We start from the raw sequence: 25,618 nt of genomic DNA on the forward strand, positions 1-25,618 counted from the left end.
CCCCTAGAGCAGACACAACAATACAAACCTACTTTACCTCAATAAACATAACATGGGGAGAAAAAAGAATATTGTCACTAAGATTCACCAATGTTACATGGTACAGTCCATAATATTAGGTTGAACAATATGAAAATCAGTATTTTGATAGGTGAAAGCAGTCAAATATAAAAGCACCCAAGCAAGTGAATGAAGAAAGAAAAGACTTTTCAATAGGTAATGTTAAAACACGTAATGAAGGTCTACCACTACCCCTTCCTTAGCTAGGTCAGATTCCTTCCTACACATTTATCCAGACATGTCAACTTTAACTTGCTAAGTTTCAACTCTACAACCTCCTAAATGTTCCTTTTACTACTACTTTATTTATTTATTTATTTATTTATATTTAAGCTCTGATTATTTCAACTACGTCAATAAATTCAAGCCAATTTTCAGACTATTCTCTACCAATCAATACCTCTCACTGGCTACTAAGATCATATCACTAAGTTTATATCTAGTTTAAAATCATTCAGGTATTATTATTCTGAACCTCCTGAAGTCAACTAGAAAAAAATGGACAATCTTTCAATAAAAACTTTAGAGGTAAAATCAGATAACAATATGTAAGTAGCACAGTATTCAAATCATATTTCACCATGTAAATCACTTACATCATAAAACAATTTTCTATCTGCAGCCAGACGTTTAGAGGCCAAAGTCTTAGTAACATGATAGAATGTAAGTAATGCTCTGTGCTGTCGAAGATCATCTTGGACTTTCACAGATTCTATAAGAGTGGGAATCAGTTCAGGCCACTGTCTGGGACAGTCCAATCGAGCCACTTTTGCAATCAGCACTGCAATCTGAGTTGCAATCTAGGGAGGGAAATTGCCAGAATTAAATATGTGACACCAAACCAGAGAAATGCATTCATATTAAAAATAACCTTTTTGGTTAATTATACATTTGACCGAATAAACAAAATTTCACTGAAAAACTGCATAAAACACTTATTCTCAAAGTGTAGTCTATGGATCCCTGAGAAGCCTAAGATCCTATGAGGAGTCTGTGAGCTCCTCCTATTACCAGTAACATATCATTGTGAAGCTAGAGTCTCTTCACACAACTTCTACTAAACTATACATCACAACAGAGTAGAAGAATGTAAGAAAATCTAGATGTCTTCTTTAAAATATTCAGCCATTAAAGATACATGCAAAATGCCTCCCTACTCTTTATTTATTGTATGAGGAAATAATGACTGCCCATTTTTAATTTCTTATGTTAAGTAATGATTTTACTTCTTTTACTTCTTTTAACTAATAAATATTTTTAATTTTCTCAGCTTTTATTTATAATAAAGTATCAACAGCTATAACCCTTTGGGGGTCTTTTCAGCAGTATAAAGAAGTTATAAGGAATCTTAAGAACCACTGAAAAGATGAAATGAACTTCAAATATTAAGTATGTAAATACTGATATTTTTACAGACCAGTGTTTACCAAATGCTGGCTGACAGGACACCCAAACAATAGTTTACCCTCTCAGCTACCCAACCATGTTCTGCTCCAATAAGAATCATTACATTCCTTACCATCTTCCATCATCTCTTTAGACGCAAAGATAAAATGCATATAACTAAGATCATTAAACAAGTCTAAATAAAACTGTAATGGAGATACGACCAAATAAAGTGTGATTTAACATTCAAATTGAAAGAATCAAGTATCAGAGTAACTCAGAAAATAAAATTTTTTTATCCATAAACAAAAAGTATTTCATTAGAAGAAAAATCTCACTAAGGAAAAAAAAACCCCATATATCCTACTTTCTATCTTCAGAAAGTAGAAGATTGAAAATGTGATAGATCAAGGAAATAGTAAAAATCTGAAAACCTCCTGTGGTTTTAAAAAAAGATAATCAAAAAAAAAAGATAATCAAAATGATTAAAATAAAGTTTTTGCAGTAAAACTACAAATATACAGAAATTTGCTTTAAACACTGACTCAAAAAACGAGAAAGCTAATGAAAAGCCAAATTTAACAAAAAATTTTAACAGACAGAATTGGATCTCAACAAATCAACAGAGGAGCATGTATAAACAAAACAATTGAACATTATATAAAAAGATTTTACATGTAACATCAATAAACAAATTAGTTTAGAAAAGCAACAACTAAGGAACAGAAAGAATAGTTAGCATTCATTTTCTTCCTCACCTGGTTTATTGGTTCATTAAAGTTGGTAATTAGCCCTGCACGTAATGTAGACTTCTCCTCTTCTGAGAGAGCACTGTAAAAAGATATATTTATTATGCTAGAAAATGAGAACTAATAAGTGCAGGAAGTACTACTGTGAATTTTAGGAATAAAAAGCCTTTCAAACAAGGTGTCTCTGATCATTGCTGGTTAGTAAATAAGATTATTTCCATTTCCTGGATATTGGCACTTAATTAAAAAGCATAAAATTCATTCACAATTGAATAGGAAGGCACAAAATAGTAAGCAATAAGAAATAAGACAAGCAGAAAATAATGAGTATGATAAGTGATGTTTGCTTTTATTGATGTAAAATACTTGCCTATAACAAATTTAAAAGTTGGCTTAAAAAAAAAAACAGTATGTCTTCTCCAACCTCAATAAAATTTGAGTGAGGTTATTCTACAGGGAAGAGAAACAGGAATCAGAGAATATTTGTAGAGAAGAATTATCAGAAATAAACAACTTTAAGAACTTTCATCTTGTATCTCTGGAAATGATGACAGTACCTGTAATTTTGACAGCAAACAAGGAAAGAAACTACATAGTCAAGGGACAGAGATGAAGACTGCTCACTATATGATAAGACATATTTTAGGTGTAAACTTTATTCAAAATTTTTCAATACTTTTATTAAGGTAACAATGATTTACAACTGTGTTAGGTTCAGAAATACAAGATCCTACCACCAAGGCACCCACAGCCCTCCACCAAACCCACTGGGCCTCCTTCCTCTACCTTTTCCTCTCCACTTTTTCCCTCCCTCAGTTTTACAGGGTTTGTGTTGTCAGACTCTTTTCTTCCTCTATTTGAGATGAGCGACATCATTCAGTATTTGTCTTTCTTCTTCTAGCCTACTTCACTTAGCAAAGTCACTTCCAGTCCATCCATGTTGTCACAAATGGAGAGTATTCAGTACTGCACATCTTAACTTTAGACTTCTGGGCTCCTGAACTGAGGGAAAAAACTTCTAATGTTTGAAGCTACTCAGCTTGTGGTAATTTCCACAATCCTCAGAAACCAATACAACATCTAAAAACAACCCAGCAGTCAGGACTTGAGAGACAGCAGTCTTCAAACGAATGGAAATGATGTGTGATAAACCAGTATATTTCCCCTCGAATTACTTGTCCAGAGGAAATCAAGCTGTAAATAGTATATAGGAACTAAAGAGCTAAAGAGAGATTTCACCAAGTATTACAATACTTGAAATTAGGGTCCACTAAGAAGGCAAAACTAAGGTAAGCACATGAGTGAGGTTTGTAGTTGAAATCCTAGGGAAGCTAATACCTGGCATTAAGAGTAAACTAGAACCATTCTCAACTACATTAAGGTTAAGGTCATATTCCATTTGATTGCTAGAGAAGTTAAGTTCTCTGGAGAAAAATAACAAGATCCAAAGCCTGTCCAATTTTCCCAACACTGTGTTCAACAGTTAATCATAACTATCAGGCACACAACAGGGGGAAAAGCCAGAACACAAACAGAAATAAGAGATAGACAATGTAGTTATAAAAATTACAGAACACTATGATTATGTTCAAGAAAGTAAGCAAATGATGAAGACTTTCACCAGAGAACTGGAATTTCTTTTTGTTACATATCAAAGGGAAATCCTAAAACTGATAAAAACAGGAAGTGAAATAAAAGTGATGAGCTAGAAGATAAGCCTATGAAAAACAGCCACGTTGCAGCATGAAAAGAAAAGGTCTTCTACTTTTGAGGGTTCAGTGACAGGACGTTAAGGGGCACTGAAAAAAATACTAAAGGCAATTGAACAAAAGACAAATGAACCCAGATGGAAGACCAATAAAACTGAAAGATAAATTTAAATAATACTGATGCAAATAGCATAAAATAGTATTTAGCAGAGCTAAAAGTACTCAACAATACCTCTAAAAACAAGAAGGTATAAATGGAGTTAAAGTATTACAATGTTTTAATTCTCTGTATAAAATTATATCTAAGGACCATCTCCAATAAGTCCAAGATATATGTTATAACCTCTGTGAAAAGCACTTTTTAGTAAGTGTCCGAATGAGTATAAAGAGGGGGAAATTATGAAATAAAAAATGTATTGAATAATCCAAAGGAAGGCAAGAAAGAAAATAAGGGAGGAAGTGTATGTCACAAAGACCAGACAGAGACAAACAGAAAACAGTGAATGATAGATTTAACCCTGACTTAATCAGTTATGTCAAATGTAAGTAAAAGTCATACTAAAATTCAGTGACAATGTTTTTCAGATTCGATTCAGAATAAAACCCATCTCTTGGAAGTTCATGAGAGAAACATTCTAATAAAACAGCAAAGAAATACAGGGGGAAATTGGTTAAAAAAAAAAAAAGGTATACTATGAAAATATAAGATGGTTGGGGGCTCTATTAAATCAGAAAAATTAGACTTTAGGTCAAAACACGTAACTAGAGACAAACAAGAACATTTCATATGCAGGATATGGTCCATTCAATAGGAATATAATAACCCTGAACTTCTGATAACATAACCTCTAAAAGAGAACAAAAACATAGGCAAGTTTATAATCATATTTACAGACTAACACACCTCCCTCAGTAACTAATGAAAAAATCAACATAAACTTAATAAGGATATAGAGGATCTGAGCAGCATAATTTAAAAAGTTAACCTCACTGACATGCGTAGAACATTACAATCTCCATGGTAATATAGATTACAATAAACCAAGATATTTAACAAAACATACTGAGAAGTTCCACATGTTTAGAAACTAAATCAAATATTCTGAACAAATCCACAAATTTGAAATCAAATCACATGAGGATTATTAAATATGTTTAACTTAATGGTAACAAAAATACCACATATCAATACTTGGGAAACTGACTTTAGGCCTGATTACAAGAAAAGTCTTAATTTTTTAAATGCATATATAGAAAGACTTGAAGATCATACTAAGCTCAGCGGAAAAAAGCTAGAAAACAGCAAATTAAATACAAAATAGTAGTAGTAAGTACATTAAGCCTTACATAACACAGTAGTTAAAGGTAGACAAATATGCCAATAACAAAAATAGAAAATCCAAATGCAGAACCATCAACACAGAGTTGCCTGATTTATAATAAAGGAACCACTGAAATGTGACAGGAAAAAATTCACATGGTATTGCCCCTACCTCTCACACATACCTTGCACACCAGTAAGACTCAAATGACAGGTTGATTAGACCCAGTGCTGGTAACAATGTAAAGCAAATCCCAACACTCATTGCTGTGGTGGGAGTGTAAACTGGTATAATCTGTTTGGAAAACTATGTGACAGCACCAACTAAAACTGAACAGGCATCTTACCATAAGTGATAATAAAATATATATTTACATGCAGCAAGACATGTAAAAGATTTTCAAAGAAACTTAACAGTCGTAGAAACAACTTAGTGCCCATAAACAGGACAGGAAGATAATGATGGTATATTTCTAAAACTAAATGGTAGATTCCCCTACATAAAAGAATAACTACTGCTCCATAAAGTACATGAATAAATCTCACAAATGTAACAATGAATACAAAGGGAACATGCTATCTGATTTCCAGTTGTATGAAGTCAGAAACAGAAAAAACTGGGTCTCCCTTGAGGGGATAGAAATACTCAGCAGTTTATTTCAGTCAATATCCCTGTTTCCCACTCTGTCTCTGGTGAATCCTCTCACACCCTGCACCTCTGGCCTATACCCCAACTCTTGTAAGCATAAATAATTTTAAAAAAAAGAAACAAGCAAAACTGACCTGTGAGGAGTGTTAACAGATGTTTACTTTTGGATTAGGGAAAAGGAATCAGTGACAATGAAAGGAAGGCTTCGCGAACACTATTAATAGTCAATCTAGTCTAAGTGGTAGACATATGGATATATTGACATTATAAATATTTTTTTATAATTTATTTATGCATTGAAGAACTGGAGTTAGGCTAGAGCTGAGGGGGGGGGAGGGTGACAGGATTCACAAAAGACAGAGTGGGGAGCAAAACAGGTGAAATACACTGCTAACAGGAGAAATGGACTAGACAGGAAAAGCTGCACCCTATGTGGGTTAGCTCCCTGGCTGGGGACGGAACTCAGGCTGCTGCAGTTATAGCATGAAGACACTAAGACTTAACCCCCATACTACCAGAGAGGCCCTTAAAATATTTAAACTATACCCTTCATTTATATACTTTTTATTTGTGTTATTTATTATATTTCAGTAAGTTGTTTTTGGTTTTTGGTTTTTTTTTTTACCTTAAAAGGATTTACTCAAGATTGGAAACAAATCAGAAAACAAAGTTAAAAACATTTAGGCAAAAAAAGTCAAAGCCCAATGTAAATTTACATTTTCCTATTAGAAGTAATCTATGTAAACATCTCTGTAATCTCTATTTCTATATAACCTCTGTAAAATACGTATTTTCAACTTTAATACCTCCCTTCTCTAGTCGTAATAATGTTTTCTATTATAGTGTTTTGCTTCAAGCTTGAAATTCAAATTTTCCTTTGTCCCACGGGAACAGCTTCAACAGTTTCCATAAATTTAATTAAGAGGTTGGTTATAATGATTGGCTACCAAAACAGAGACAATGAAATATTGCACACATATAAAACAAGCCATTAAAACTTGAAGAAAATTTGATGACTCTAGCAGATGTCTAGTAGCAGATAACACTAATGCTATCATTAGGCTGACTTTGGACTATATCCCAAGCAGAAATTGGATTATTACCAAATTGATTAGGACCCAGATACTGACACTGTGAAAATAGTGGTTAACAGTAGGAACTATATGAGACAAAATTTAGATACAAACACAGCAGATGTTTTAAGGACCTTAAATTTGAGTTTGAATATTAACCTTTGTTCCTAGCTCCTTGCTAAGTACATTCTTACCATTGCTCCCTCGGCATATTTATCTTCTTTCCAGCTTGTAGAGAATATAAACCAAAAGAGATAGCTTGGAATAACTTTATACTATATGAAAGTTTCCTTAACTTCTAAAATTTAAACTGAGTTAAAATTTATTATAAGCTTACTTTATGTGAAAATACAATCTAAAATATTTAATCATAATTTATTTTCCCTTTGCAATATCATATATAGCTACATTCTTCATACAGCCAAAAACAAAATGAATTTTAGAAAACATCTAAAATTTATGTGCTGCTACAGTTTCCTGCAACTCACAATTTCTTATCACTAATTACTTCAATTGTCTTATTTCTCTCAAAATTATGAATGCCTAAAATAAGAAGTTTACTTCATGTTATAGTACCCTAAGTGAAGACTTAATACATTCTAATTTCTTTCAATATTATTCAAGTGCAGTATCTCTTATACATTTTGCAGTATCAGACAAGTTTTTTATTTTAAAGTTTTATGAATGTAAGAACATAAAGAACTTTAGTGCCATCTGCTGGTAAAAAAAGACCATGTCAATTACTAAGCAAAGTTCATGCTTTTCTACCAAATAAATTCCCGGGTAATGTCTACATTTCCTTTCATCAATCATTCAACATGTATTTAATTATGCTGAAAAATCTGTTCACTTAGCCACATATAGAGCACTTACAAAAGAATCTGATGAGATTTTATGAATGAATACTACCCATTCTGCTACAGAGGCAATTATATCAGAAGACAGGAATTTTTTATCCAGCTGGTTCAGAAATGACCTGGGAGATTCCTTCTCAAAGATTTTTTTCAAAATCCTAAATACAAACTTTTTTTAAAAACATCTTTATCAACATGACTTCCTTACTCTAGCATTTGTTTTATACCACAAAATTAGAGACGCTCAGAAGCAGAAAGCCAGCAAGAAATCCGAAAGTCCTTACCTTCCCCCTCAAAAATTTCATAGAAAAAAGCAATATATGTTAGATTTTTTAAACAATTTGTATATTTTTTGCATCATTGTTGATATTTATACAATGTTGGCTTTCTTTTCTCAGGTATATTTCCATAGAATTCCCACCACTGACATCACCAGACTCGTTTTGATCCCTCTCCCTCCCATTCCCCCACAGAAAGTCTCTGACTTATAGCTGCCTGCTTAATTTTGTTTAGTTGTGTTTTTTATTGCTACTGTATTTTTTCCCTGATCCTTTATTTGGTTCCCTTACAGTCCTCCTATAAGTGAAACTTATTGGTTATTTGTCCTTTTCTTTCTGACTTATTTCACTAAGCACAAACCTTACTCACTCCATCTATGTTGCTGGGAATGGCATTTGTTTATCTTTTTAGTATTGCACTGTGTTGATTTTTTTTTAACTACCGTAGAGCATTTTTCTTCTGCAGTAAAGTACTTCTGTTTCTTTTAAACATCAAATGCTTATTAATATGCAAGTCATCCTAGCACAGGGACCGTGGGAATCTCTGAATTTTCCCAATTTTAGTATATCTACTGCCGAAGTAAGCATGTTATCTTCTTACATTAAAAATGAAGACTAACATATACATTCTCATACACTGAATTTGAAAATGATTACAATGGAGGTGAAGAACACTGAAACTTACTGAGGTGCCACACGTCTCCAATAACGATCAATTCCATTTTTAAAATATAGCACAGCAAGCCATCTTACATTTACATCCAGAGTGTGATTTGTGAAAATATTCTGGAAAAAAAACAACAACTTAGTATTAGAATAAATATCTAAGTAGTTTAAAGTATAATAAATATACCCATAATAAAGCATGAATAAATGTTTTGCTTAAATTTCAGTTTTGTCTGTTTCTTTGTTTTGTTTATTCCACATAAGTGAGATTATGCCAAATTTGTTCTCTTTCTGGCTTATTTTGCTAGGCATAATACCATCTAGTAACATTCATGTTGTCACCAATGACAAAAGTTCATTCTTTTTAATAGCTTAATAGTATTCTACTGTGTTTATAGTTCATTTTTTTTCTTAATCCACTCATATCTGTCCTTGGACAGATTGTTTCCATAATTTGGCTACTGTAAGTGGTACTGAAACGAACATAAGAATGCATATATACATACCCCTTTGAATTAAGTGGTTTTTCACATTGTGTGCAGACACGTAGGAATGGAATTACCAGATCGTATGGTAAATCTATTTTTAATATTTACAGAAATCTCCATACTGTTCTCTATAGCAGCCAGCTCAGTTTATAATTCTACCAACACAGTATGAGGGTTTCTTCTCCTCCACACCCATGTCTATACTTGTTGTTTCTAGTCTTTTTGATATGGACCATTCTTACACATGTGAGATGGTATCTCACTGGTTCTGGCTAATATGTCTCTGATAAGTAATGATAAACACTTTTTCATGTGCCCACTGGCCATCTGTATATCTTCTTTGCAGAAGTGTCTATTTAGCTCTTCTGCCCATTTTTTGATCAAGCTATTTGTTTTCTTTTTTATTTAGTTGCATGATTTCTTTGTAGATCCATTCCTTAGTGGCCCCTTCCCATATCCAAAACGGCATAAGAAAACAATGTCTTAAAGTGAAACATACTAACAAAGTAGACATTGGAAAGACTTGAACATTTCTGACAACAAGCCAGCTGGAGCAAGTGTACTATAGTCTTGAGGTCAGTATTAATTTGCTAAAATAGAAAATCAGCACAGTGTCGCCTTCAAACAGATTTTGCCAATTCCCTGCTCAGTTATTGATTCATACTTCAACAAGAACTTATTAAACACCCTCAAAGAGCTGTGCTGAGTTAATAACCGCGCTAACAATGGTAGCCAAACAATAAGACCAGTTCACAAAACTAAACCACCATTGCAAGTAGATCTTTAGAACAATCAAAATAATGGGGACTAATTTTATTAAAAATAATAGTAAACTATTTTAAAACAACTTACCAGTAACACTGAATAGAAACCAGGCTGTGTCTCCCACTGTTTCAACTGTTCCTCAGCTGGTTTTAACACAGCAGTATCCTGACTGGTGGCCTGTGTTAGGACCTGAAGAACAACAGTGCTGGCACTATTGAGATCCATGGAAACCTAGCAATGATAAGTTAACATATTTGAGTGTGTAACATGCATAAAAAAGTTAAAAGTAACAAATGGAGTCCCTCCCTGGTTGGCACACTGAGTTAAAGCATGGTACTATGAAGCTATTTGTAGCCCCTACAATATGAGTTCAATTCCCAGCCAAGGAGGTGACCCACATGGTGAAGCAGACCTCTCCGGACCTGCCCATTGCTCTCTTCAGCAGTGTATCTCAATCTGACTGTTCTGCTCCCCACTCTGTCTCTGGTGAGCCCTCACAGCCCCCACATCTCTGGCCTTTAGGCCAGTTCTTATATGCATAAATAAATCTTTAAAAAAAAAAAAGTAACAAATGGAGGAAAAACTCTATCCTCTGAACTACTATAACACTTCAATCATTCATATACTCCTTCACATTTTTGCTGAATTTCCACTTTTTTACGTACCACCAAAATCTCCATAATGCAACCCTCTTGTGGTTTGCATAAATAATATGCAATAATAAATCAGTTAACTTTCTTTTTTAAAGATGAACTTATTTATGCATACAGAACTAGAGTACAGGCCAGAGGAGCTGGGGCAGTGAGAGGATTCACCAGAGACACAGTGGGGAACAGAACAAGCAGGCTGAGGAAGTACACTGCTGAGGAGAGCAGCAGGTGAGACAGGAGAGATCTGCTGCACCATGTGGGTCATCTTGGAGCGGAGATCCAACTCGCACTGAAGTGGCTGTGCTTTAACTTGCTGCACCAACTATTTCACACATAAAGACAACCACCATGCAATTTCATTCCTAAGTTGTATATAATGAAACACCACACAGGGATGAACTAAACACACTGAAAACAAACTTTGAGACTATCAATAAAATTAATGGCTACAGGGCCTCTCTGGTGGCCTCAGAGTTAAGTCTTAGACTACCACTGCTACCACATGAGCTCCATCCCAGTCAGGGAGCTGACCCACATGTGGTGCATACCTCCATCTCCTCAACCGCTGCTCCCCTTAGCCAGTATCTCTGTAGCTCTGCCTGTTTCTGTTCCCCACTCTGTCTCATCCCCTGCCCCTCTAGCCTGTACCTCAGTTCTTGTATGCATAAATAAATAAAAATAAACCTTTTAAAAAATTAATTAATAATAAATAAAAATTTTTAAATTTGGCTGGTTTTTGCATGCCCAGTATGTCCCTATCACACTAACCAAACCTCTAGGTTCATCTATGTTTGTTCCAAATATCCGACTTTCATCTTGTTTATAGCTAAAAATTATACCATTGTGTATATACACCACATCTTCTTTACCTGTTGATAGGAACTTGGGTTGTTTGCAAGTCTTGTAAATAATGCTGTAGCAAACACTGAGGTATATATATCACTTTAAATTAGTGTTTTATAGTCTTTAGGTAAATACTCAGAGGTGGGATAGCTGGACCATATACAATTTGTCTTTTGAAGACTCTCAATTGCTTCCCACAATGGCTGTAGCAATTTACATGTCAACCAACAGTGTACAAACATTGGTACATCTTTTCTAGTATTTCTGTTTTCATCTACTACATAATATCCACTCAGGCAGAACTTTTACATTTTACTATTAAATTGTTAACATTAAAAAGATTTTTTTTTAGGTTTTCTGCTGTTCCCAGTTTGACAGAAAGCCTCCACTTATCATGCACTGTCTAGCAGCATGCTTGAGACACCATGGTGAAGGCTGGAGTGAAGGGATTTGGCCATAATGGATGACTGGTGACCAGAGATGCTTTTAACTCTTGCAAAGTAGACATTGCTGCCATCAGTGACCCCCTCAATGACTACAACTAGAGTGTACATGTTGCAACAGGAGTCCATCCATGGAAAGTTCAATGGCACACTGAAAGCTGAGAACAGAAAGGTTGTCATTGTGGAAACTCTTATGTCCATGAGTGAGATTCCACCAGCATCAAATAGGGGATGCTGGAGTCCACTGATGTCTTTACTATCTTGGAGAAAACTGGGATTCACTTAAAGGGTGGAGTGAAAAGGGTCATCATTTCTGCACCTTCTGCTGATGCTCCTATGTTTGTGATGAGCATGAACCATGAAAAGTATGACAACTCCCTCAAGATGGTCAGCAATGATGGTCAGCAATGTCCCCTGTACCATTTCTTTTTTTTTTTTTTTTAAAGATTTATTTATCGGGCCCTCCCTGGTGGCACAGTGGGTTAAAACACAGCACTGAGCAGCTAAAGCCACTTCCGCATGAGTTCAATTCCCGCCTGCCCCGGAGGTGACCACATGGCGTGGCAGACCTCTCCTGACCAGCCTGCTGCTCCCCTCAGCAGTGTACTTCGTCAATCTGCTCCCCACTCTGTCTCTGGTGAAGCTTCTCGTCGCCCCTGAGCCTCTGGCCTGTACCCCAGTTCTGTATGCACAAATAAATAAATCTTTAAAAAAAAAAAAAGATTTATTTATCGGCCCTCCCTGGTGGCACAATGGGTTAGGATGCAGCACTGCAAGCTGGCAGCACTGCAAGCTGACTGCACTGCAAGCTAGCCGCAGCTGCTTCAGTGCAAGTTCGATCCCTGGCCCCAGAGGTGATCCACATGGTGCCCCAGACCTAACCTGACCAGCCCGCTCCCTCCCTCAACAGTGTACTTCCTTTATCTGCCTGTTTTGCTTCCCAATCTGTCTCTGGGGAAGCCTTTCACTGCCCCTATACCTCTGGCTTGTACCCCAGTTCTGTATGAATAAATAAATCTTTAAAAAAGAAAAAGATTTATCTATTTCCCAGTTCTGTATGAATAAATAAATCTTTAAAAAAGAAAAAGATTTATCTATGCACACAGAATTGGGATACAGGCTAGAGGTGCAGGGGGCGACGCGAGGATTCACCAGAGACAGAGTAGGGAGCAGAACAGGCAGATCGAGGAAGTACACTGCTGAGGGGAGCAGTGGACGGGTCAGGAGAGGTCTGCTGTGCCATGTGGACCACCTTCAGGGCCGGGAATTGAATTGAAGTAGCTGTGGCCAGCTTTCAATGCTGAATCCTAACCTGTTGTGCCACCAGGAAGGGCCCCAAGGATATTGCTCACAATTGTGGCATCATGGAGGGACTCATGACCACTGTCTATACCATCACTGCCATCCAGAATACTATGGACAACTTCCCCTCTGGAAGTTGTGCTGCAATGACTATGGGCTGCCTAGAACATCATATACACTTCTGACACCACCAAGGCCATGAGCAAGGTCATCCCTAAGCTGACCAGGAAGCTCAGTGGCATTATCTGCCATGTTCCCAACCCCCCTTCCCAAAGTGACAATTATAATGACCTGCTATCTAGCTGCCAAATGCAACGATATCAAGAATGTGGTGAAGCAGGCATCACAAGGGTCCCCTCAAGGGTATCCTCATCCTTGTTGAGAAACAGTTTCCTACAAAACAATAATACCCATCCTCTACCTTCAATGCTAGCCCACAATCTCCTGAAAGTGATGAAGAAATACTTGTTAAATTAATTCAATGACTAACTCTCAATCTCTTTAGAGCTGTGTAAAGTTATAGAAATGAATGTAAGTCTCTGACTTTTCAGAACCACTCACTCTAACCTCCCTAATATATTAACACTCCCACTGTCTTTCAGCTCTCTAGGAATTCAACTAAATTAACAATCTACAAGATGAAGCCTCTTCTACTGGTCAAGCACTATTCTGAAAGAGAAAAGTAAGAACTTTTGCATTCAGGCCCTCCCTGGTGGCACAGCAGGTTAAAGTGCAGCACCAAGAAGCTAAAGTCACTTCAGCATGAGTTCGATCCTCACCCCGGAGGTGAAACACATGGCACGGCAGACCTCTCCTGACCCACCCACTGCTCCCCTCAGCAGTGTACTTCATCAATCTGCCTGTTCTGCTCAACACTCTGTCTCTGGTGAATCCTCTCACCACTCCTGCACCTCTGGCCTGAACCCCAGTTCTGTATGTATAAATAAATGAATCTTTAAAAAGAGAGAATTTTTGCATTCAATTCTAGAAAGAGAAAAAGACTACAAACACAGAATAGTCTAAGCGCTATGATAAGCTGTTAGGAAAAATGTAACTCACCCTATAGAAGCTGGGAAGGTTTCCCAGGGGAACAGGTAGCGTTCTAGTCTTGAAAGTTGAGTATGAGTTATCCAGATGAGTACTTTATGGGTGTTTGTCAGGCAGATGATGGGTACATTCTAAGCAGAAGATACAACAGGTAAGTCTGAACTTTTTCAATAATATCCTAACAATTTTGAAGAACTGCAAATCATTAAGCATGACATAAAAAAAAAATGAGGCAGAAAATACCAGATGAGAGCAAAAAGCAAGCAAGATCCAAGATCATTAAGGTCCTTATTTCCTAGCCTTAATATGATGGTATTTAAACTGAAAGTTTGCAAGAAGCATTGCAGAATAATATCACAGTCTGCTACAGAAAAAGAGAAAGTAGAGAGGAAAAGTAATGGATGTGAAAGCAATTATTTAGAAGATCTACATAAAAGTTCAGACAATACTAATAATCTGAGGCAAAGTAGTAGCTATAGGGAAAAAAGTGGATGAAAGACACAGAACAATACTTAATGAATTAGTTGGAAGAAAGGAGAAACAATAATCAATACAAACACACACACCCATATGAACAGACATATAACGCAGCAGTCAAAGTCCATGGAATCAAACATATCACCTTTCCCAAAATATTAGTATTTTATTTATGGAAAAACATTCAATATATTTTAATTGTCACATACATAAAAGGGTTATTTTGCATTCTGGTTTGTTCTCAAACACATTCACAATATCACAAAGTTCAATCATTTGTTATGTTGATTACTAGAGAAATTTGATATATTTGTTTAGAACTTTCAGTGGTATCACAACTAAATTCATTTGTGGTAAGAATTCTTTTGCTTTAGGAAGTGTAACTAGGGCAGAGACAGTTCTGTTACCCTAGGGCTATAGTAGATGGCCACAAATCATTACTGTAATTAAACTACTTCTACTAATCCCTTTGCTAAGTTACAAGGGGAAAAAATTCACAATCTGATCACAGCAATAGGGAGAGATCTTCATTCTAATTTCACAGAAATCGTTCTCAGTAATGAAAGATAAAAGGTGTCACGTAATGAACGTCTTATTTTGTAGAAGTCTCTGCACTGAATAAAAAAGTCTGAAATAATAGGAAAATGGAGATGTGAATTCCCTACCCATGAAAAAAAAGAAAAAGCATAAAGGCTATAAGCTGTTCTTCCTCGCTTCTAAAGAACCAACAAATCTCATGGGCAATACGGCACCAAAATTGAGCTTGTTTAAAATGGGGTGGGAAGAGGGGATGTGTCTGGTGCAATCTCGGCACCAGAAGGCCATTCACCAGTTCCACCCATTTAATAAATTCACTCTGTTAACACTTCCATCACTCAGCACCCATGTCACAAAAGAATGGAGAAAAATGAAATAATGCGATGGACCTCAAAATAGTTTTGCTGAATCACAAATTATCCAATACTCAGCTACCAGAGTCGCTGGTTTTGAGCCCTGGCGGCCATACCACACAGCAAGAAGCTCTTCCCTGAACGTGCAAATTCCCTTCACCTTTTCATTAAAGGCAAGGAAGGAGCTAATGGTTATGCTTTCAGAGTACTGCTAGTATTGGCGAGCAGAAGCGTGTGTATAATAACAATATACCTCGGTTTTGTACTTAAGAGGATCACGATCTCTCAGATTTTGCATCTCCAATCCCAAGGGCAAAGGCACCACCCTGGCCTGCAACCTCAGCCACAATGGGCACCCTACGCTCTCTTCGTTTTGGTACCCAGTCTCTAACTCCTCGCACTTTGAATCCTTCGCCTCCAGCTTTCGCCCTCCCAGTCTGACTGGGTGAGGTCCCAGAGGTTCCTAGGGTTATGCCGCCCTCGCCGCGCTGCTGCTATCACTAGTCTACCAGCAGTCCACGTTCCCCTCTAGCTTTTCGGTTCTCCACTGTCCAACCCACTCCTCCCTTCTATTCGCGCGCGCCTCGCGGGTCCCAGGCCGGAGCCTCACCGTTTGGTTCGTTCCGGAATGGCCCGGTTCTCCCGCTTCCACTCCCCAACACCAAGCGGCGTCGGTTGGTCCCGCGCCTCACGCTTTCAGTCCACACGCCGCCGCCTACTGATGCCGAAAGCGGCTTCTAGGAACGCGCCATGTTCCGTGTCGCGGCTCCAGACGACACGGACGCGCGAATCTGACGTCACCAACACCCACAGCGCATGTAAAAGGCAAAGGGAGAAGGCGATAGGCAAACCGAGGGAAAAGAGGGGAGGGGTTTTCTTTTCGAAACGGAAGGCGCTGGGCACCTAATTCCGCTGTGTGCGCTTGCGCGTTGTGAGATGCTAAGAGCCTAAACTAGGAGCGATCTGTAACCATGGAAACGCGTAAACCCACTCGCGGGAAAATCAATAGTCTCCTGGTAGACAGAACATTAAAATGGAACCATTTCCCTTCCTACTCTAGACAGTAACTATTAAAATGCATTGTTTTACGTGTTCGCCTCACAGTGAAAAGTTCTTAAAATAATCCTACACCACCTATCGTCAACGTTCCCAAGATTGTTTTATTTTTTAAGATCCTAAACTTGCAGGCAGGTCCTAAACGCAAGAACAGTAGTAAGGGTGGGAAGAGGAAAAAGGAAAACCAGTTCTCCCTGCCTCTGCTACTAGGTAACTAGTGATCCAAGTTTGCTTATCTCTAGAGAGAGAAGTTGTAAGGTGATATGTGCATATCCATAAAGATTAATAATGCATATTTATTGAGCATTTAGAATGTGTGAGATACAGTTTTAAGACCTTACATGAATCATGCATTTTCGTCCTAAACACAAACTACATGGCGCTTTTCTTATGCCCATTTTTACAGTTGAAGAAACTGATGCACATAGAAGTCAAGTAACCTGCTGAAAGCCACGCAACTGGTAAGCGACAGTGTTAGAATTTGAAGTAGATCATCATAACCCTACCTTACAATGCCGGTCATCACAAAACGGGCTGTTTATAAAAGTAAAAATTTGAAAATTACCTAACTGACCACAAAATAGTGGAATGACCAAGTAATGATGTGTCCATATATAATAAAATATAAAAAGGAAATTGTTCATAAAAATTATTCTGATATGCAAATAAAAATCATCATAAAGCACACCTTAAACTTAAACAGTAATGTGTATTAATTACTTCTCAATAAATTGGGGATAAAAGTGTTTTTTTTATTTTGTTGCCATGTCAACACATTTCAATGAATTGGACAAGAGTGAGTTATAGAATTAAGTTCAGTATGGCCCCATTACAAGAAATACATGCCAAAATGTTAACAATTAGTCATTATCTTGAGTGGTATTATGGGTCAGCCTTTTTTGTTTGAGTTTTTTTTTTTATTATTTGCTTGATTGCATCTTCTGATTTTACTGGAAAGAAATGTTTGTCAAATTTTAAGTACATGTAGAATCACATGGAGATTTTCTTAAAAAAAGATTTGATTCAGTTGCTCTAAATTGTTAGGTTCTTTTTAAAAAAGAATTATTTATTTATATAGAGAACTGGGTTAGTCCAGAGGTGTAGAGAGGGGGGATTGCTGGTAGTGAGAGAATTCACCAGAGACAGAGTGAGGAGCAGAATAGGTGGGTCTACTGAAATACACTGCTGAAAGCAGTGGGCCAGTCCGGTGAGGTCTGCTGCACCAGGTGGGTCAGCTCTCTGGCCAGGTATGAAAGTGCTTGCCACAGTGGCTGGCAAAAACTTGATAGAGCTGAGACTTTAACTCCTGCACCATCAGGAAAGCCCTATTTTCAATTTTTTTTAAATAAGTCAAATGAGTTAATACACATAACTGTACTTGGCAAAGTAACCCACAAATAGTGCAATTGTTATTGTTATTGCAAATATCTTTCTCTTGAAAGAAAATTCTCTTTCATGTTTTATCTTTTTTTATTCCTAACATTTGACACAATGCCTAGCACTGTAGAGTCTTCGGAATTGTGGAATAAATTAATGATTAAAGAAATAAAATAGACAGTTAAAGATGTTCTTTGGGTGCCAGTTTTTCCCTGATTTGGAGTTACAGCAAAGAAAGATCAAAGCCCACTATGCACACAATTAATTGCACAAGGAGTAGTCAGTTTTGGTGATAACAGAAAAAAAAAACCTGTTTCTTCAAGGAAAGAGGTTACACACAGAAAAGTTAAAGGTAGCCATTATATTGGCAGGCAGGTTAGACATGTACCACATACTCCTGGAGTTAATAGTCGAATACATTGTCCTATTACAATACATAACTATTTGCCGTTTTGGGGCTTTTGGTCTCTCTCGGTGGGACAAACTGAGGTGAGCAAGTTCCATTTAACACTGAATTCCAATACCTTGACATTTTCACGCAGTGGAACTCAATAAATGTTTAAAAAATGTAAGACGTGGCACAAAAGAAAGCAGCCTTAGTGGAACGGGATTTTTTTCTTTTATTTTCTCAGAGTTCCTTTCCAAAACTCAGGCAGAAAACTCCTTCCCATAAAGGAACAAGTTCTTCATCCCATGATCCTGGTTTACCATCCCAGATATCCTGGGAAACAAGAGCAAGGCACATGGCATGAAGAAACCAGTTTTTGGATTTCAGAGACTCACAGAACTGGCCTAATAAAGCACACAGGACTTGCGCGTTTTATAATTTAGAACCACACAATTAACACAACAGGATCCAGGGATTGAGCTGATATGCTTGCCCTCTATTCCACAGTAAATAACCCCACCTAAAGCGCCGATTTGGTAGCGTTGTCTTCCTGGATCTCTAGTCTCCCGGTAATTTAGGCTTTCCTCCAGCTGGAGACTACAATTCCCAGAGGCCACTGGGGCCAAAGTAAGCCATTTACTTGGGGCGGAGTCTAGAGCTAATTGGGAGAGGGTCATAGCCCCTCCCCTTACGTCAGTCGTGACGCGCATTGCTGGGGCCACTGTCCCCTCGTGGTGTAGTGACTGGTATATCCGCCTTCGCATCTTTCTGACATCCTAGGTCTGTGGGCCCGCAGCCTGCGGAGATGCCGAAGATCAAATTGGGGGCGAGCGGCCTCCGCCGTGAAAGATTGAAACAGCGCGGAGAGTTGAAGAGCGCCGGAGGTGCGCACTGACGGGAGTGGGTTAGGTTTTCTTTGGGGATGCCAGCCTCTAGCTCTGACGGAGATATGGGGCAAAGGGGCAGAGGGCCGGTTATAGCCTGCGTTCCAAGGGCCACCCAGACGTAGCGCCCCGGAGCGCCGGCCACAGGCCCTAGGGGCACGCTGGCCCTGGCCTCCGTTGCAGCAGGTGTGGACTTAAAGCAGATGTGAGTCCGGTTCCAAGCTTAACGTTTGGTGACTCTCGGCGCTGAAATATTCATCTTCCCATTCCGCTTTCTACTCTTGCAACTAACATCTAGTTGTAATTGCAAATTTAAGGCTGTTTCTGTTTTCTTCCAGGACTTATGTTCAACACGGGTATTGGGCAGCACATTTTGAAAAATCCTCTCATTGTAAACAGCATTATCGATAAGGTAAGATAGTTGTGGAAGAGGAAAAGGAGAGAATGTTGGGTTATTGATTTTTTTCTTAGGAATACAGTAGTCTCCACTTTTCTACTGGGGTATATTCCAAGATCCTGTGGATGCCTGAAACAGCCCGATAGTACCAAAACTTATATATATGTAATACATACATACATTCATACTTACATACATATACACACGTAGGAAAGGCTTTAATTGATAAATTAGACACAGTGAGATTAAACATAAAATTTAATTGTAACTATACTGTAATAAAAGTTGCATTAATGTGATCTTTCTCAAAATAGTTTATCGTCCAGTGGTGTTTTGGGACTGAAGATAATTGAAACTTGGGGCGAGGGTCGAGGACTACTGCACTCAGCACAAAGGGGATGCTGGGTACAAAGTACTTGTTGAATTAGTTGAAGAATTACCTAGGATTCGCGGTTGTCTTTGACACATTTACTTCATTTTGTGGGTGTAGGTTTTACCTTGCTTCAAATTCTCATTTTGTTGATTATTTACTTAATAGCAGTATATCTGTACTTGTTAGAGATTTTTCGGTTTCTAAATCACTTTTTCTATGCACCATTTATAACTTAATTTACTTCAAAGCCTAAACCTGTGTCTAAACTACACATTAGGCAGTTTGTTTTCCCAAGAAATGTAAATAATACATATAAACTCTTTGGAGTATTTCTCCTCTGTGGATTATTGATATTGCTCTATTGTTATGGAGAATTGTATGCCAGGGCATGAAATGCAAATAGTGCAGATTATTTTCATGGTTAAAAAAGAGGCATCCTGAAGTATATAGAGAATGTAACATAGTTAAAGGAGCTAGTCTTCATTTAGTGTCATTTACAAAATGAGGGTTGGTTTAACTTATTTAACTTTTTGTTTCTGGGATTCCTTTGAGTAGGTGATAAAAACTACAGACTCAGACTATTACAATGTATGCTTGCAAACACTCAGTTTTGTAAACAATTTCTGGGTACTCCTGCATCCCTGAAACTATACCTGTGTCATGAATTGAGAAATCTTGGTACAATGCAAAATTATATACATTCGATGTGGTTTGAACTTGTTGGTATTAAGATGCTATTGATAGGATTTCTATGGTAGAAAGCAGAAAGAACTGGTACTCCTGCTTTTCTGATCAGAACTATTACCTCAGGTCAGGTGAGATACTAGATTTCCACTTGTATTAGTGAGATCATGCAGGAATGTCTTAAAAATGGTTGCAGAATAAGGTCTCTTAACAGTACTTGTGAGGAAAGTTATTCAGATGTAAATTATGTGTTCAATGTGCCAGAAAAACTAAAATATCTGCTTATTTGTAGGCTGCTTTAAGGCCAACTGATGTGGTGCTGGAAGTTGGACCAGGAACTGGCAATATGACTGTAAAGTTGCTAGAAAAGGCAAAAAAGGTAAAAAGGGGATTTAGTGTTTTGACATCAGAAATGATGGTATGAGCAAACAGCTGATTTACAAATACAAATGTATTTTAATAATAGCTGTTATTTGAACAGTAACTCTTAACTCTTTTCTATCATCTTTATCTTAGAGTATATGGAATATATCAGAAAAACAAACCATGTTAGATATTTTAATACAGGGGCTTTAATAGCATATGGAATTGATTCCATGAGTATTGGAGGAGTAAATTTAACATGGGAGTACTGAAGTAGCCAATAAATAACAATTGAAAAGAGCAGTTACAAACTCTTTTCTCAAGGAAAAAAGAAAAGAGGCTGAAGTTACTAAAACTTAGAAATTTGGAGAAAGAGCTTCGAAGAACTTGAGCTTAGGCCTCTAAGAATTGGGTGCCCTCTGGCCACTGCTGATCCTTTATTTTTCTCTTTACTAACCCAGTTTCCAATTAAATGAAACCATATTTGTGTCACTAGTGGAAGTAGATAGCACATTTTAAAGAAGTATATGAAAAGAATTTAATGATACTACTTTCAGAAGTGTGGGAATGGAGTTAAAGGAACCATTAAGCCTTAGTGAAGCACCCAGGATCTAGCAATAGCAGGAAGCAATTAGCATCCAAAAAGCCTCAAGGGCAAAGTAGGAGAATTGCATTACCACCAGAGTCCACAACATAGTATCCATTGAACAGGAGCCCCACATTCAGAACAGTCATCCCCAGAACTTCTGCCAGGCATGTGGTGGTCAGGCCACTTCTCCTTTTTAGTCTAGAATGCTGGTTAGCCAGTCCCAACCAGAAGTAAAAGAGCAAGGAAACTGGACTCTTCTCACCCTCCACAGCTAAAAGAATAGATTTGGGAGCTAGACAGTATAAGCAGCACATGTGGACATGGTCTTCCTGGAAGTCAGTAAAACCTCAGCTGATGTTGAATTCAAATAATGATTTCAATCTTATCTGGTATCCCTATTCTCTTACTTGAGAAGTTATACTATATTCTGGGTCTTAGTAAATGGAATAATACAGATCTAGAAATTGTTGCTTTATTTGCTTCTAAGAACATTAACTATACAGACACATTATACTTATTTTATCTTCTCTAGGGTTAGAAGGTAGGGAGCCAGTGAGTATGGCAATTCTGTCAGTTATTTAGATATTTAGATAGAAGACTCATTGTCTGATTGCCTACTTTTCTGTTTGGTGTTTTTTGCTTGAACTGGTAGAATATAATTGAAGGAATATTAATGATAGAATTGGGGAAGGAAATTTCATTCACATAAACCATGTAAGAATTACCATTGAGATAAAGAGATTAAATACTCTATAATTACCCTAAAAAAAGCTTTTTTAAAAAAAACTAGGTAATTGCCTGTGAACTTGACCCAAGACTTGTAGCTGAACTTCACAAAAGAGTTCAGGGCACGTGAGTATAACAATAGAATTAAAGTTCATTTCAATCTCATAAAAAAGTATTCTTTTTTAATTACTTTCTCTCCCCCCCATTTATCAGGCCGCTGGCAAGTAAACTTCAAGTAATGGTGGGTGATGTGTTGAAAACAGATTTGCCATTCTTTGATGCTTGTGTGGCAAATTTGCCCTATCAGGTATGTTTCCAAATTGTTGGGAACATTATACTAAATGTTTCTCTGTCTTTCCCACAAGTAACTAATTAATTCATTTTCTTACAGATCTCTTCTCCTTTTGTCTTCAAGTTGTTGCTACATCGACCTTTTTTCAGGTTTGTGACAAAAGACCATAGTTACTCCCAAACTGTAGAAAAATAGACAATATATTCTGCAGGCACACACAGCTGAAGAGGAAATAATTCAGATGAAAAACTACTAGAGCATTGTTTTTGTAGAAAATACTGGTTTGTGTGACAATCTTTATTTTTAAGTTGACAAAGTTATTTGGGGGAAATAGTGTGTATAGCTACTTCTGAAATCACACAGCTTTTCCCTATTTTCTAATCTTTTTATCCATAGCCTTTGTCAGACTTTACTGTCTATGACTTAAGACTATTGCAGTGACCTACTAATGATCTCTAGTGCATTCTATGACTTTTTTTTTAAACTGCAAGTAAATAAAATTCAGTGAGTCAGTACCATTTTTTTTTTAGTGATGTCAGTGATATTGAAGAGCATTCATTTCAAGTGTTCCAAGTTATTGTCGTATGCGACTTTTGCTTATATTATATAAACACATATATAAGTGTTTGTGAGATGTTTGTAACCTGGCTTGCAATGCCAAGTACGTTCCTTAGTGTGACTCATAGCAAAAAAAAAAAGTTTGTAAGCCAAAGCACACCTTTGAAGTTGTTCTCCTGTTAAAGAGACCCCAAAAGCTTCCCCATTGCTTGCTGAATAAAAATAACTTTCAAATCAAAGGCACAGAGTTTTAGAATCTATCTCTGCTGTCTCAGCTCTTCCATAAGGGTGTTCATTATCCTATGAATTCAATTTGACTGCTGGGCCAATTTTGTGTTTGTCTTATTCTTCTGGATGGGGTAGATAGGCAAATGTTGATCTGAAATAATTTCTCATCTTATCATTGAGGGATTGTATTCCAACCAGTGTTCTTAAAGGTGCAGCCATTATAAATAAAAACAAAGATAACTGGATCATTTTCTGTTAATAAAGTTAAGACTGTAAGTTTCCTACCTCTAACAGGCTGAACTAATTCTCATTAACCAGATGCTTCTTTATTTCGCATCCAAGAAAGTTAATTGAAGCTAAAATAATTTTATAGTTGAAAATAACCATTGGTTTACTCCTTTTTTGGTGATCTTTTTAGATGCGCTATACTTATGTTCCAAAGGGAATTTGCTCTCCGACTGGTTGCAAAACCTGGAGATAAATTATACTGCAGACTCTCAATTAATACACAGCTGTTAGCACGTGTGGACCATCTAATGAAAGTAAGCATGGTTGAAACAACGTGCCATACTCTTATCTAGCTATGCTTTCTCTTAAGAGCATATCTGATTATTAAGGTTTTTTTGAGAGGGCTATCTAAACATTTTCTGATTAACAGGTTGGGAAGAATAACTTCAGACCGCCACCGAAGGTAGAATCCAGTGTTGTGAGAATAGAACCTAAGAATCCACCACCACCTATCAATTTTCGGGTGAGATTAAAATACTAGGTCATTCAATAAAGGAGGGTTGGAGGGGGAGACCAAACCAGAAGCAACAGAGGGGTGTGGTATGTGTCTCTCTTGCTTACTTTAGCAGGAAAAAAATACCAAGTCAACCTGAATGTCCCAATAGGGACATACCTGTTATGGATTAGATGGAATAATTTGACATTAGGTAGTTGCAAGGACAAAAATAAGAGCATGGAATATATTTGCAAATGGCAAAAAGATTCAAATGCCATTGCATTCTGCTAACAATTATAGGTATGGAGATGTATCATATGAACTTGAATAAGACTTGAAAAAGAGCAAATGAAAGTAATTGTTGGAGTAATATTATAGACAACACTTTAATCAAAATTGTTTTTGCAACTTAGATCACTTGATGTAAAACCTTAGTGCATCACTTTGTTTTTTAAAACATGATCTCTTGTGTGGTCAGTAACTGGTGATTATTGGAAGTGAGGAAGTGTAACCCAGATTATACTTATATTAATGAAATGCCATGTTCTTTGTTCAGATATATCAATTAGGTATTTTTTTCTGATATTTGTAAAGATTAATTTACTTATCATACAAGAACTAGGGCACAGGCCAGAGGTGCAGGGGGTGAGAGGAGTTATCAGAGACAAAGTAGGGAGCAGAACAGGCAGATTGACTGAAATACACTGTAAGGGGAGAAATGGGGGAGACAGGAGGGGTCTGCTGTGCCATCTGGGTTAGTCCTTGGCCAGGGATTGAGCTCATGCTGCAGTTAGCTTGATAGTGCTGTCTTTAACCCCTGCACCACCAAAGAGATTCTTTTTCTGATTTTTTTAAATTGGGCATAAAATACTGTGAGGTACACATGAAGAAAGTGCATATATTACTTTTATCTCTATCAGCCAGAATAATATATAGAATATTTTTGTCACTTTAGAAGGTTCCTTACAGGTTTTTATGTTAAAATACAAAATAATACTTATCAAACGTGGACAAGAATTTTGATATAAGAAAATATCTCTTCTGTTTTAGGAATGGGATGGCCTAGTAAGGATCACCTTTGTTAGGAAAAACAAGACACTGTCTGCAGCATTTAAGTAAGTATTTTACTAATTTTACAATCTTAAGGAGGACCAATGCTACAAATACTGTGTTAAGTGCTAGAATTTGTCTTTTTCCTGAACAGATACCCTAAAGGATAAAGACTATCCATTTCCAACTACACTTTACTTTTTTTTTTTTTTAAGATTTATTTATTTATTTGTACAGAACTGGGGTACAGGCCAGAGATGCAGAGGGTGAGAGGATTCA

The 25,618-nt window shown here is 37.1% G+C and overlaps 2 protein-coding genes across 3 annotated transcripts in view; one reads left to right on the forward strand and one right to left on the reverse strand.

The window, feature by feature from the left end:
- The window catches only part of IPO11 (importin 11), a 113,819-nt gene extending 97,419 nt beyond the window's left edge, over positions 1–16,400 (reverse strand). For both annotated transcript variants that reach the window (XM_012721955.1, XM_004678275.2), the window contains exons 1-6: positions 16,261–16,400; positions 14,296–14,414; positions 10,086–10,229; positions 8,765–8,865; positions 2,205–2,277; positions 657–860 (exon numbers count right to left, since the gene is read on the reverse strand). In XM_012721955.1, the coding sequence (XP_012577409.1) occupies positions 657–860; positions 2,205–2,277; positions 8,765–8,865; positions 10,086–10,223 (516 nt within the window). In that variant the 5' untranslated portion in view covers positions 10,224–10,229; positions 14,296–14,414; positions 16,261–16,400. The remainder of the gene's footprint in view (positions 1–656; positions 861–2,204; positions 2,278–8,764; positions 8,866–10,085; positions 10,230–14,295; positions 14,415–16,260) is intronic.
- Positions 16,401–19,185: 2,785 nt separating this feature from the next.
- DIMT1 (DIM1 dimethyladenosine transferase 1 homolog (S. cerevisiae)) overlaps positions 19,186–25,618 on the forward strand; it is a 12,397-nt gene continuing 5,964 nt past the window's right edge. The window contains exons 1-9 of the mRNA XM_004678276.2: positions 19,186–19,355; positions 19,694–19,767; positions 21,102–21,188; positions 22,552–22,613; positions 22,701–22,794; positions 22,879–22,928; positions 23,984–24,107; positions 24,224–24,316; positions 25,340–25,404. Of these exons, the coding sequence (XP_004678333.1) occupies positions 19,277–19,355; positions 19,694–19,767; positions 21,102–21,188; positions 22,552–22,613; positions 22,701–22,794; positions 22,879–22,928; positions 23,984–24,107; positions 24,224–24,316; positions 25,340–25,404 (728 nt within the window). The 5' untranslated portion in view covers positions 19,186–19,276. The remainder of the gene's footprint in view (positions 19,356–19,693; positions 19,768–21,101; positions 21,189–22,551; positions 22,614–22,700; positions 22,795–22,878; positions 22,929–23,983; positions 24,108–24,223; positions 24,317–25,339; positions 25,405–25,618) is intronic.

This window comes from Condylura cristata, unplaced genomic scaffold, assembly GCF_000260355.1.
Source record: "Condylura cristata isolate star-nosed mole 26May11 unplaced genomic scaffold, ConCri1.0 scaffold00007, whole genome shotgun sequence".
Taxonomy (NCBI): domain Eukaryota; kingdom Metazoa; phylum Chordata; class Mammalia; order Eulipotyphla; family Talpidae; genus Condylura; species Condylura cristata.